General features: G+C 49.5%; 1 protein-coding gene across 1 annotated transcript; it reads right to left on the bottom strand.

Annotated features, from left to right (window-relative positions):
• Positions 1–546: 546 nt before the first annotated feature.
• LOC135829952 (uncharacterized) lies at positions 547–11,249 on the bottom strand. The gene is made up of 5 exons (XM_065342345.1): positions 10,178–11,249; positions 9,882–10,034; positions 5,061–5,178; positions 2,923–3,256; positions 547–1,555 (listed from the first exon to the last, which is right to left on the bottom strand). Exons 1-4 carry the CDS (start codon positions 11,195–11,197, stop codon positions 2,946–2,948), a joined length of 1,602 nt encoding a protein of 533 aa, XP_065198417.1. The 5' UTR covers positions 11,198–11,249; the 3' UTR covers positions 547–1,555; positions 2,923–2,945.
• Between the last annotated feature and the right edge of the window lie 1,104 nt (positions 11,250–12,353).

A 12,353-nucleotide genomic window follows, 5' to 3' on the forward strand; every position in this document is an offset into this window, starting at 1 on the left:
CGGAATCCTGTCAGGTCAGGACAGTTTCCACTGCACCAAGGGCGTCCGGTTAAGACAGGTTTAACTGCACAGTCATAATAATATACACATTAGTCTAGTGGAGATTGCTGGTTAGGCCCCGGTCACACGGAGGCAGAAAAATCAGCGTTTTCCGCTGCTGCGGCAAATAGGAAACAGCGGCAACTATTTCCCTATCGGTCACACTGCACTTGCGCGCCGCAGCGTTCTTCGACTTCTTTTGGGCTTTTTCTGCATTCATGCGCTGACAATGATGCAATTTGGCGCTGAGAATGTGCCATGCAGCGGAAAACACTAGCTGTCTGTTCGGGTTTTCCGCAGCTTTTTGCCGCTGCAGCCATGATTGCCGTGAGTGACAACAGCGGAAAACGCCGCAGCGTTTCTTTGATTCTTGTCTTAGTGTGACCGGGGACTAAGGTACACGAAACACGGCTAGACAAGTCAAAGAGCGAGTGACTCCGATGTGCCCTTCGGCACTGGGGAACACACAGGAAACAGCTACACGCAAACAAACAAAAACGAGCATGCTAGGTGTTGGCAACGAACGCTGCGGCGTCTGTATATTCTTAGACCATGTGACGCGAGAGCAAGCTTTATGAATACTGGGTGACAGTAATGCGGCCTGCTCCCAATGGTGGTGAAGTGAAAAATAAAGTTAACACAGAAACACGTCGGCATCAATCACCGGCAGCAATTTGAGGACAACAAGGAATGTCAAGCATACGTACGTACTAGTATGTAGTACATGTAGTCAATCTGCGGACAGAACTGTTTCGTCCTTTGTGGACTCTTCAGCGCAGCACAGAGGAAATGAGGCCGAACCTGATAGCAATAAAAAATGAAACTTTCAAAGCCAGATTTAAACCGTGCCCGAACGAACCTTGCCAGAGTGCTCAAACTGACAAGTCAGTGAGCTCTGCATAACGCAAACAGCAAAGGCACTGCCCCACACAAGAGTGCTCAACTGCTACAAGAGCAGGAGCGAAATACTCAACAGCGAAATGCATGTAGTATGTACAAGAGTCAATTTTTAAAAGCAAGCTTTGTGTATACAGGACTTCTCGCAATCTGTTCGGCCAATGACAAACTCTCAGCTCCGCTCAAGGGACCTAAGATGGCCGAAACACCAAGCTGTCTGGAGAGTAATTGAAAAAATAGTACTCGTGGTTTGACAAATGCTTGTTTCCTCTGGTATATACAGATATTCATTAATTCGAGGGAACAATAAAATAAACATATCTTACACACTGATTTTCCGGACAGCTAGGAGTGTAATACTCAAAGTATGTTACAGTACAGAGGGCAGACTACAGGCAGTTAGCCACCAGGCAGGTAGTTCTCCACCAGGTAGTTCTCCAGCAGGCAGTTCTCCAGCAGGCAGTTCTCCACCAACCTGGTCTGCTCAGGTTACTGGACGTCGCTGGTCTAAGCCGCTGGTCTAAGCAACACGGAACAGGGATGGTGCCGGCAATCCTGCTGCTGATGTCGACGGTATTGTAGGCTAGGGCGCACTAAGCGACCGCGCGGTTGGCTTGACCTGCACACGGACACACCAGCATGGTTCCAGATCACACGTGTACACAGTCATGCATGCATGAGATGGTGAACTGGCCATACCGCCCCAGCAGATGCGGGGAGAAAAAGACAGCATGTACAGTACTGGTAACTGAAATCCGACTCCCTGAGCGGTGCGCTCACAGCGCAAAGACTCAACACCGGATGGCAAAACTACGAAACAGAGACCGCTAGAATGTGAACCCACCGCTCAGGAGGTCGGATTTCAGTTGCCATCACTGTAGATATAAGTACAGTAGTGCTCAATGAGTCAGTGAATGCCATTCCGGGCGCTGTGGAGCACCACAGCGCCGAAGAACGACCAGGCTAGAACTTTACCACGCACAGCATACCAATAATGGCATACACGGTGACTCAACTGCGCATAGACTGCAATACATTTTTTTACATTTTTTTTAAAGAACGGTATAGGTTAGGAGGCTCAGGGGGGAGCCCCCCTCCCCCCCCCCCCCCCCCCCTCCCCCACCAGTTCTTCGGTGACGGCCAGTACACTAGACCCATGAACATTGGGACGGTGAACTAGCGCGGGGCGCAAGCTTATTTTCACGCAATCCGATTTCACGCAGCAGCACTGTAACTCCTGACAGGCGTACAAAACTAGGCGCTGGGTTGCGGGTGCCTTGCTCAGTGCGCCATGGGTCATGCCAGTGCGCATGACATCATTGGTACGTACTCTCATACTGGAGGGGAAGGGGCGGGCGCTTTCAGTGCGCTCTTGGTGCTACGTACAGGCTGATCGGGAGAACAGTGCGCGGTGGCCCATTCCGTCCCGCAGGTTTCTACACGCCTGCATCAGGTAGGCATTCCACTATTACCCATCCGGTCCGTTTTGAAAAATTGTAACACACCTCTAGGCGCATTGGAGCCAGTGCAATGGAACCAGTGTGGCAGGTGCCGCCAAAGCAGCACCAATAATTTCATAGTCAGACTCGGATGCTTTTGAAGCAATAAAATACGGGTTATTTAGGGCCAGTTTTCTAATTTTTCCCGGGGGGGGGGGAGGAGGGCAAGGGCCCCGACTCCCGCCTCTTTATGGCCGCACGAACGTGACGAATACCTTCTGACGCCCCTGAGTCCTCCCCAATATATTTCCAGGTGCCCTCATGAGCATCCGTTTTGTTGTCTGATGATTGGCCACTTTTGCCATGAAAATCAGTGTAACAACAATACAAAGTGGTTTCCCACCATTTTGAGCTTGTGAAAAAAGACACTTTTCAGCAGACGGAAGGTTTCCTTTTCCTATGGGCAGAGGTTGTGGAGTGTGTTCTTCACAACTCTAGGGCTATAAAAGGGGCCAGCTATCTAGGAGATCCGTGCAGCCAATCTCACCTTAAGCCATGCTGATGCCGCAATCACAGCTTATCCTTTATCTCTGTCGATCGGCGGTTAGATTCAGTGCTGATGTTCATATCAACGATGTCGTCGCACAGCGCCTCAAAGCCGGCACGCCTCTTGGGAATCAGGAAACACCAAAGCTGATGAGCATGAGCTTTGTCTCCTTTATTCTCAAGGATTCTAACCAGTGTTTTGATCTGATCAGCATCGATGAGTTTGGCTTCTTGACATTTAACTCCAAGACGCTCTTGGTGGAAGTCGTACATGAGAGGTAGCAACTCGGATGTAAATTCATGAGATTTAAGTGGATTCCGGTCTTTGGATCGACCTGAGATCACAGACACAAAACAAACACACAAACACACACATGCACACACAAACACACACACACACACACACACACACACACACACACACACAACCACACATACATGCACACACACACACACACACGCACAGACATACACACACACACACACACACACACACACACACACACACACACACACACACACACACTTGTACTTGTTGCTCACTGCCAAAACTAGTCACGTGGGATTCCCCGGGAGAGGGGAGAGAGACTCAACAGGAATCTTGGAAAGATGACTCAATTGGCTAATGAACCGCCCAACGGCCGACACCCCCTGAAATCTCCAAAACTCGATCTGGGTGGACTTCAAAATGATCCCACTTATGGGCTCACCACACCTCAGTAAGTAGGTGAGGACAAGGTGCAGAAAAAGGATTAACGGCATCAGGGTATCCGTCCAGGATCCAACTGCAGTTACCCCTGCCCCCAGTGAAGGTAATACTTACTACTAGTGCGAGTGGCTAATTCAGAGTGGATCTGATATAAGCTTCACTAGCACCATTGATTACACAAGAGTTAATCTAGCCATAAGCAGTCCATGGTTAGCAGGTATGTATACTTCAAATAGAAAGTATACGAACCCTGGAACCAACAAAGGTGGCAGGCACAACATTACACCTTCAAGCAGCCGAGCCCGTTGGCAACAGACCCAACACAATCAGGCATAAGTGTACCCACCAACCGAACTAGCTGGCACACACACACACACACACACACACACACACCATGTACCATGTATCCGCCCGTCGCAAGAGAAGCACACAAATCTGCAAATGCACTGGATGTGCACCCACAGATTTTCTCTTTATAGCTACGATAGCGGATCTGATTCATATTGAAACAGATCAAGACAAGCGCCAGATAACTGTCTAATCCACACAACTGGCGAAGCCATGTGAATCGACCCCCCAATGCACACCTGGTCTACACCACACGGAGTACATCGGAATACACACCTGGCAATATGGCGGTAAACACACGCCTGCCCACACACGCTCTCTAGGCTGCAAAGTTCTGGCACAGAGCTCTCCTTCTCACCACCACCACCATCAGTTCGCGCCTGGCGCCTGGTCGATGCGTGGCTGGTGGTATCCGGCATAGCAGGCTGGTTCATCAAGTAGCGCATGGCACATAGATGATGACACAGCAACGGCATAGCTCGATTGCGACGTACGTTTCGTCCCCGCTGGACTCATCAGGCAATCTTCTTCTTGGATGTCTTCATACGGAGCTTGACTCGGGAGAATGAAATTGAAGACATCACTGCAGCTGTACTTATGGTTGATAAATATGGTGGTAAAGACACACCTGGCAATATGGCGGTAAACACACGCCTGCCCACACACGCTCTCTTGTTTCATTCTCCCGAATATCTATCTGAGGCTGGGTGTATCTCGATATAAAATATTTAAACAAATGGCGAGAAATGGCGATTCAGCTTGTCTTATTGATTGCGGTTATCAAATTACTGTCTCCTCGCCGTTTAATATTCATCTTCCTCTTGTCACTCCATTGGCGGAGCCGATCGGAGAAAGTCTGCCTGAGCCTGACTTTGCCGCCGGGTACAGCACCAGTATCCGATGTCACTACGTGATGCCACCCACCTTCCTGCAAAGCTCCGCACACTGTGTAAGGTGGGAATGCACATCATGCGACATGACTTTGCAATGGGAAAATCCCCTAAAAATGGCATCTTCACGGGATGATGCAGTCAATTTGGCCCCATTTTTATTTAAAAGACAAACTCCGTGCTCTTTCTCACCCGCCTCTTGCCGGTGGCCTTCTCCGAGGCTTTCGTTCGATAACGCGTGCATCGATGGCGGTGCACGTTTGGCATCTTCTTTGTCCACTTGTACGTCCAATCCTTGTCCTTGTTTCGGCTAAGAACAGGAGAAGCATGCAGATACAACCATATACACAATGTCAATGGAATGAAATGGAACCGCGCGGTCAGCGGCCAGTTAGGTACAATGGGGAGTGGTGCTATGTAGTTGGTGGATATCACAGAGAGCATGTGACCACACAAGCATCTAGACTAAGGTGCGTTCGCGCAGTCCTCAGGCGTGCAGGTGTAGCGGCCTGACTCTGACGATTACGTCACACCATACATAAGTGTGCGCACGAAAAAAAAAAAAAAAAAAAAAAAAAAAAAAAAAAAAAAAAAAAAAAAACATCTTTCTCTCTGGCCTCAACTTCTTTGTTGTCCGGTTGGCCATCGTAGTCGTCATCGTCGGGCCGTCGTTAAACCCTATAGTGGTGCCCCCGACATGCGCTTTTCGGAGCTCATGCCACAGTTGGCAGTTTCCTGATCGCCCCGGTCTTTGGAGGCCATCAAACGCCGGCTGTTGACGTAAAACTTGAGCCTCACCATCACAGCCGACTCTGGATCCGCGACGGAGCTGCCGTGGCCCCCTGCCACCCTCTCGGCCGACCTGGATGCCCCGCTATCCTGCCACGGCACACCGTCCAGTCGTCTTCGCCGTCTGTTGAATCTTAGCGCAGCCCAGACATGCTGACAAGCAACATGAACCAGCCCTACCTCAAGGGTGACTGCTGCAACGGGTGCCCGGGGTCGAAACCCGCAACGTATAGCGTTACAGTCACTCATGTCGTCTTCCTCGGTACGCCGCTTCAACTCCCTAGGGGTGTGCAGTGAGCACTGCGGTGCACCAGTATCCTGATTGCGGGAGATGTATACTACCATACTTCTTACTACAGTCCATTCATCGGAAACTGGCCCGCTGGCTTTTAAAAGTCGGATTTGGGCCGAATTGAGGATCAAAAACCCACTTTAAATCTAAAAACTCTGGGTTTTGGATCTGCTTCTCCATACATTTTGCCATGGCATACATGTCCTAATTTTGTAAAACCTGGCTGAATTTCTATTTTCCTGTTCTTGGACTTTTCTGGCCTCAAATGTGGCAAGGAGTAATTGCACGGGTCACACAATGCAGGATGTACAGTTGTTTTCATGATATCTAAAACTATGTGAGAGAGACACCAAAAAGTTGGGGTGCCAGTTTCCAATGAATGGACTGTAGGCAGGATTTTGACCCCGACAGTTGATACGGTGCCTGACGATGGGTACGGGTTGGGAGGAAAGGGATACTCGGGTCAATGCTTTCACACTATGGATAGGCTTTCACAGGATTTTGCTATTAAGCGAATATTTTTGTTCCACTTTGCTGGTGGGCTGATCTACTGTACTCACCTCCCCCCTCTTTAGGAGCTGCATTGGCGCCTTTGACTTTTGCAGGATGGTGGCGTTCCTACGGATGCTGAAAACTCAGCCTAACTGAGTCGCAAGCGAACCCCCAATTCATTTCTCCAGGAACTTAACACATTCATTCATCTTGTGCACCCTGTAAGAAGACCTTAGGCACGGTGACTTCATGTGCACCAACTAATGACATGGCGTCCTTTCATGCGGTTTACCGCACGGACTTATGAAGTCGGACATATTCCGATTTATTTGCATCAATCGAACAAAATTAGGTACATTTCTCTTGTAAACCCTGTCAGTTTGAGAATTTAGACAAACACCGAACAAATTTTAGCCGCGACGAGGATCGGGAGGAATCCGTCATAATTATTTACATAGCTACTACCATCACGTCGACCGAGTGAAGATCGAAATGATAATGGAGTGGAGAGAAGAAGACCTGAACTAGAGTGCTTGAGAGACTATGTTGTGTCACATGAGAATTGCTTCATTAGGAAGGCTCTCCTTTTGAATGGAGAAGCCCAACGTCGCTGATTTGCATCGCCGTTTTCAAGCGCTGATCTGCAGTAGGAATGTTTTTGTAAATTATTCGTAGTTGTGGACGTGGATGGATTTAGCGCTCTCTTCTCTCAGCAAGCCTACTCAGTCCAACACGAAGGACTTCCATGAGCGAAACAACGTGCTCCTCGAGCAAGTGCAGCTCGGGGTAATATGGCCAATGCCACGGGAGACCACCTCGTGCCTGCATAAGGCCAAGAATTGATGGCAAGAAATCTTTGATGAGCGCCTTCGACTTCAAGGACGCAATACATCACCTCAGCAGTAACTGCAGCGCTCTTGCTGAAAATATCACTGCAAGCATGCACTAGGCATGATATAGTGAAGAGCTATTTGTACTAGCGATTGGAGATTTGGTGTTGGCTTTCAGGGCTGGGCATGTCTGCTCCATCATGGTAACTGGTGCGTTTGTCAAGGCAGTGCAGTTTCTGCTGCTGTTTCACAAGCCATATGTGCATATGCACAGTGAGTAGGAATTTGTTGTATGATAGCTGAGGATCACCAGCCTTCATGGACAAACCTATATTGGGACTGGTTGCTGAACAGTGCACACCTAAATCTCTCAGCAAGCTCTCTTGCTCAGCTGGTGACGAACACTATATACCCGCTGCTTTGGGCTTGCAGCCCCGTCTCCCGACCGTAGACCGGTCGAAAGGCTGTCACGGTCCTGTGACAATCGGCGTACAGTTGACGCTGATGGGGCATCGGATAAAGTGCTGGCGTCAGTAATTCTCTGGTATACCTGGAATCTACATCTACAGCTGGTTTCGACTTCCAGCCATCCTTCGTTAGTTATGCTTGTGACTATCATGCCAGCAAGTCGATCAGCAGCATCGCCTCGCATCTTTGATGGTGAGGCCTGCAAAACGTCACCGACCAGTGACGATGCTCAAATAGGGCACCCTACCAGAGCTGGCGCAGTGTATGGTGCAGTCTTTCATGAATCCATAAACTATGCTGTTTGGCTGATGTAGCTCTGACGCTTGCGTGTGTGCCTTACATTAAGGGCAGCGGGCCGTCTGCTCTAGCCATTTGCCAATGCATGCACGGCTGAACGTCTACCAGCAAGCTGCAAACACTTCTCTCCCTACCTGTGACACTGTGACATAGTGGACATTGTGAGTGTGTTATTGCATTCCTATCTGAACTGTTCTGGATGCAGAGATTTACCCACTAAGCCCTAGAGAAATATGAATAAATACTATACTACTACTACTATTACTTAACTTGGTATGCGGGTGTGACGTGCTGCTGCTCATCAGATTCGGTCCATGCGACGCTCGTGTTTTTAGTTTTGTTATTTTTGTCTTCCTTTTTTGAATTCGTAAACCGAACAGACTAAACTATCCAGTGATCAGGTACTGGTATGGTGGGGCAAGGTTTTGTTGGTGATGCTGCTGTCAGTGGTGGCGGCGTGCATGTGCTCGTGCTTGCGGGCGATGGCCCGCGTTTTCTCCCATGCCGCAAGTTTGTCTTGCGTTTGTGTTTTGCATTTGGACTTCCTGCCAGGCTTGGAAGACTTGCATTTCAAACAGTTTGTCCCACTGTGTGGCTCCCAGTCTTTGAGCGGTGTACATCCACCTCTGGAGCTCCAGAGAATGTTGGGCCCCTGGCAGTAGCAGTGCATTCCATGGCCAATTTGCAAGTGTGGCAAAAAAGTTCAGGGTGTATTTGGTTTCATCCACATTGAGATGAAACACTGCCAAAATGGATTGAGTATGATCTGCCACACGATACTTGGTCCGTCCACTCCTTGACGCGAATTTCTCCCCTCCAATACGACAACACGACGACAGGAAGCTAACATGAGCCTCCATTTCTGAACAAAATAACGTCTCTAACATGGCCTCGAAAAGCTACAGTGATGCACGTCAAGCTTAGGAATACACGAAATCGAAAGGCTAGGACATCGAGGTATACTAGAAAATTGTCTGCAAGGCGGAGAAAATTCGCTGACGAGGTTGGTGAGCCCTTGAAATCGAGCGACGATCCAACAATAATTGCACCCACGTCGAGAAAGAAACCATGCGTAGCGCGTGGGTAACCCAAGAAGATCGCTCGAGCGGCGGCACAGTCGAAGGCAAGGCCAGTCCAAGCTATAAACTCTATCGAATGACCTGGCAAACACCCGTGGTTTCGGTTGACCTTGCCCGTTTGAGATGGAAGTCGAGCGAAATTGCAAACATACGACTAGGCCAGGTCGCGTAAAAAATGAAAAAGATTAAAATTTGGCCGCCATATTGAATGAACGCGCGTCGCATGCATGGGACAGCCGTGTAGGGTCTGTTGGGAATGCTCAAGTTAAATAACAAAAATACAATACAAAACCAGTCGCGGAATCGTGATTTTTTTGTCCCATAAGAAGTGCACGGATAACATTGCCTTTCTACATGGCTGGTGAAGAGTGACTCAATCATGGTCAGGGTTCTAGCCAGGTCAAAATAGTAGGGGGGAGGGGGAGGGAGGGGGGGGGGGGGAGGGGAGGGGGCATGGGAAACAGTTACTCCGTAACCCATTTTTTCATTTCCGAAAATTGTCAAATGCAACGTACGGGGTGAACCCCCGACTTCTCCCCAGGCACATGTGCCTTTACGAACCCTTTAGTCGTGAGTATCGACTGCATTTTCGTTGAATCGCATGCAAAAAGAACACAAAAATTGACAAATGAGTAGGGGATGGTGGCACTTTTTCACGGAGGGGGGGGGGCTGTGTCCCCTACTCCCCCCCCCCCCCCCCCCTCTCTGTTGGCTAGAACCCTGATGGTGGGTTTGCCACGACGAGAGCATATTCCACTTTGCTCACCTGCTGTGCAGAGTTCCACGGCAGCGGCAGCTGGCTCATGAGCCCCGTCATTCCCCCGCTCGTGGCGGCTGCCAACTGCGGCTGAGGCTGCAAGCCCGTACTCTCTCCAGCACGGGCCCAGGGAATGCCTGCTATGTCTTGTTCACCACCAGGCTGCGTGTGCAAAAGAAAATAAATCACACAAAGACAATCATAGAAGTTGGCACTAGGTTCAGGAGTCTAGAAGCATGCATAAAGAAGTTTTCGGCAAGCAATAATTGCGAAGGTAAGTTTTGCTCGAAATGTTGGAAGCTTACCAAGTCGTAAATTCCTTCTTCGTCCTCCTCACTGTCATACCCAGCAGATATATTATCCGGGCTGAGCTGCTTCAACAGCGCCGCTGGTACCGGTCTACCCTTGCTTTCGTACTGCACGCACTGCATGAGAACGTCTCTCATGGCGTGATCGCTGCCAAGGCTTTTCAACTCCTCCTTGAAGCGCCGATTCCACTCTGGGTGCTGCTCTGGCTCCTGGCGGGTGAACATAGCGATCATAGTGGCGCCAACAGAATATATATCGACACTCTTGCCATAGTAGGCCCATCTCTCTCGCCCAGGCACGATTCGCACCTGCACTTCGGGCGCTGTGTAGACATCATGTCGCTCTTTGGTACTCATCTCTGCTTCGTCTTCTCCTGGCGGCAGGCGCTGGCTGGATTCAAAGTCAATAAGTTTCGCTTTCCAGAGAATCAGGCAATCATGCTTCTCCCCAGTGCAGTTGCAGTGTTGACCAGGTGGCATGGCAGTCATCATTATGTGCCTCGGGTTAACATCACAATGGATGATGCCTTGGTCATGCAAGAAGCATATGGCTGAAATAATGTGACGAAAAATTTGCATCAGCTCGTCCAGTCGCAGCGCCTTCGGGGATCTGTAGATGTCCTCGAGACTGATTACGCACCTTTCCATAACGATAGCAGTCACGGGCATGCAAGCTGCTCTTGCACTGGCAGCATCCTTTCCGCCACTCCTTGCACTAACACCGAGTGCCTGCACACGCGGAGGATGATGGAGAGGCCTACGCACTATTCCGATGAATTGAACAACGTGGGGGAAGCCGCACAGGGACATGGCGCGCCACTCCGTGTTGGCTGCGTCCTTCTTTCTACACTTTTCTAGATTTGAGCGCTGCGTTTTGGCCCGCAAACACTTCACCGCGACCTTCGTTCCGCATAGCTCACCTGCATAGATATCTGCTAAGGACCCTTCGTGCAACAGCGTGTTGCCGGTAATGCGTACCGAGTCCGTCAGGTCTGGTATTCCAGCACACTGCAACATAAACTCAGCCTGCTCGGCGCGCTCGGTTCCAGCAACTGGCTTCGGGCATTGCAGTAGGGGTAAAGGTATAGTTTAGGGTCCCAAATTATTTTAGTGGGTCAGCATGCTCTACAGAGTCCCAGGCATGCACATTACACATAGGCCTTGGCCACAACTGACATCGAATACGATGTGGATGGACAATCACTGGTGTATGCAAAATCACCTCACGATGCGAACGAAGACGGCGCAAAGGACCATGAAAATCGCCTGAGTTTGAAGCTCGGTGATGCCGTGCGTGTCTTGAACACCTCCATGGGCAAGGGATGGTGGTGGGTAGAAGTCGATGGCGAGTCTGGCTACGTTCCATCATCATTCCTTGGCACTGAGGATGACCTGCGCGGCGCGGAGGAAGCCTCCTGGCAGAACGACGAATATTTTGACTTCTACCCACCACCTTCCCTTGCCCATGGAGGTGTTCAAGACACGCACGGCATCACCGAGCTTCAAACTCAGGCAATTTTCATGGTCCTTTGCGCCGTCTTCGTTCGCATCGTAAGGTGATTTTGCATACACCAGTGGCAGTGGTTGTCCATCCACATGACTGTCATCGTATTCGATGTCAGTTGTGGCCAAGGCCTATGTGTAATGTGCATGCCTGGGACTCTGTAGAGCATGCTGACCCACTAAAATAATTAATTTAGGACCCTAAACTATACCTTTACCGCAGTAGGTCTTCTTTGCGGGACATTGCTCCGCTATTTCTCCCCAGCAATGCTCAAACGGCCACTCTCAAGGAACAACGACCGGTGCAGCTCAGTAAAACTAGCGAAGAAACCACTTTCAGTCTAACAGTGATGAGAGCAAAGTAGTACAATGATGATTCATGATTATGTACCGGTAGTTCCTTTCGCGCTTTTATTATTTTATTATCACTCCCTTAGTGTGGGCTTGAAAGTGATGACGTCAAAACGGCCAGGGAGTAGTAAGTAATTAGTTGACATCCCTAAGGTGTGACTTTGCTATTGCCTAAGTACATGTATGTGGGCGCATGGTGTAGTATCCCTGCCTTGCTAGTACTGCTAGCTGTACTAGTACTACAATCTACATCATTCTACTGACCTCTAAGGCCAAGTAAAAATAAAATCCCAGTTTATCGTCCTTTTTTTCACAAAAA

The sequence above is a fragment of the Sycon ciliatum genome, chromosome 13, assembly GCF_964019385.1.
Source record: "Sycon ciliatum chromosome 13, ocSycCili1.1, whole genome shotgun sequence".
NCBI classification, from domain to species: domain Eukaryota; kingdom Metazoa; phylum Porifera; class Calcarea; order Leucosolenida; family Sycettidae; genus Sycon; species Sycon ciliatum.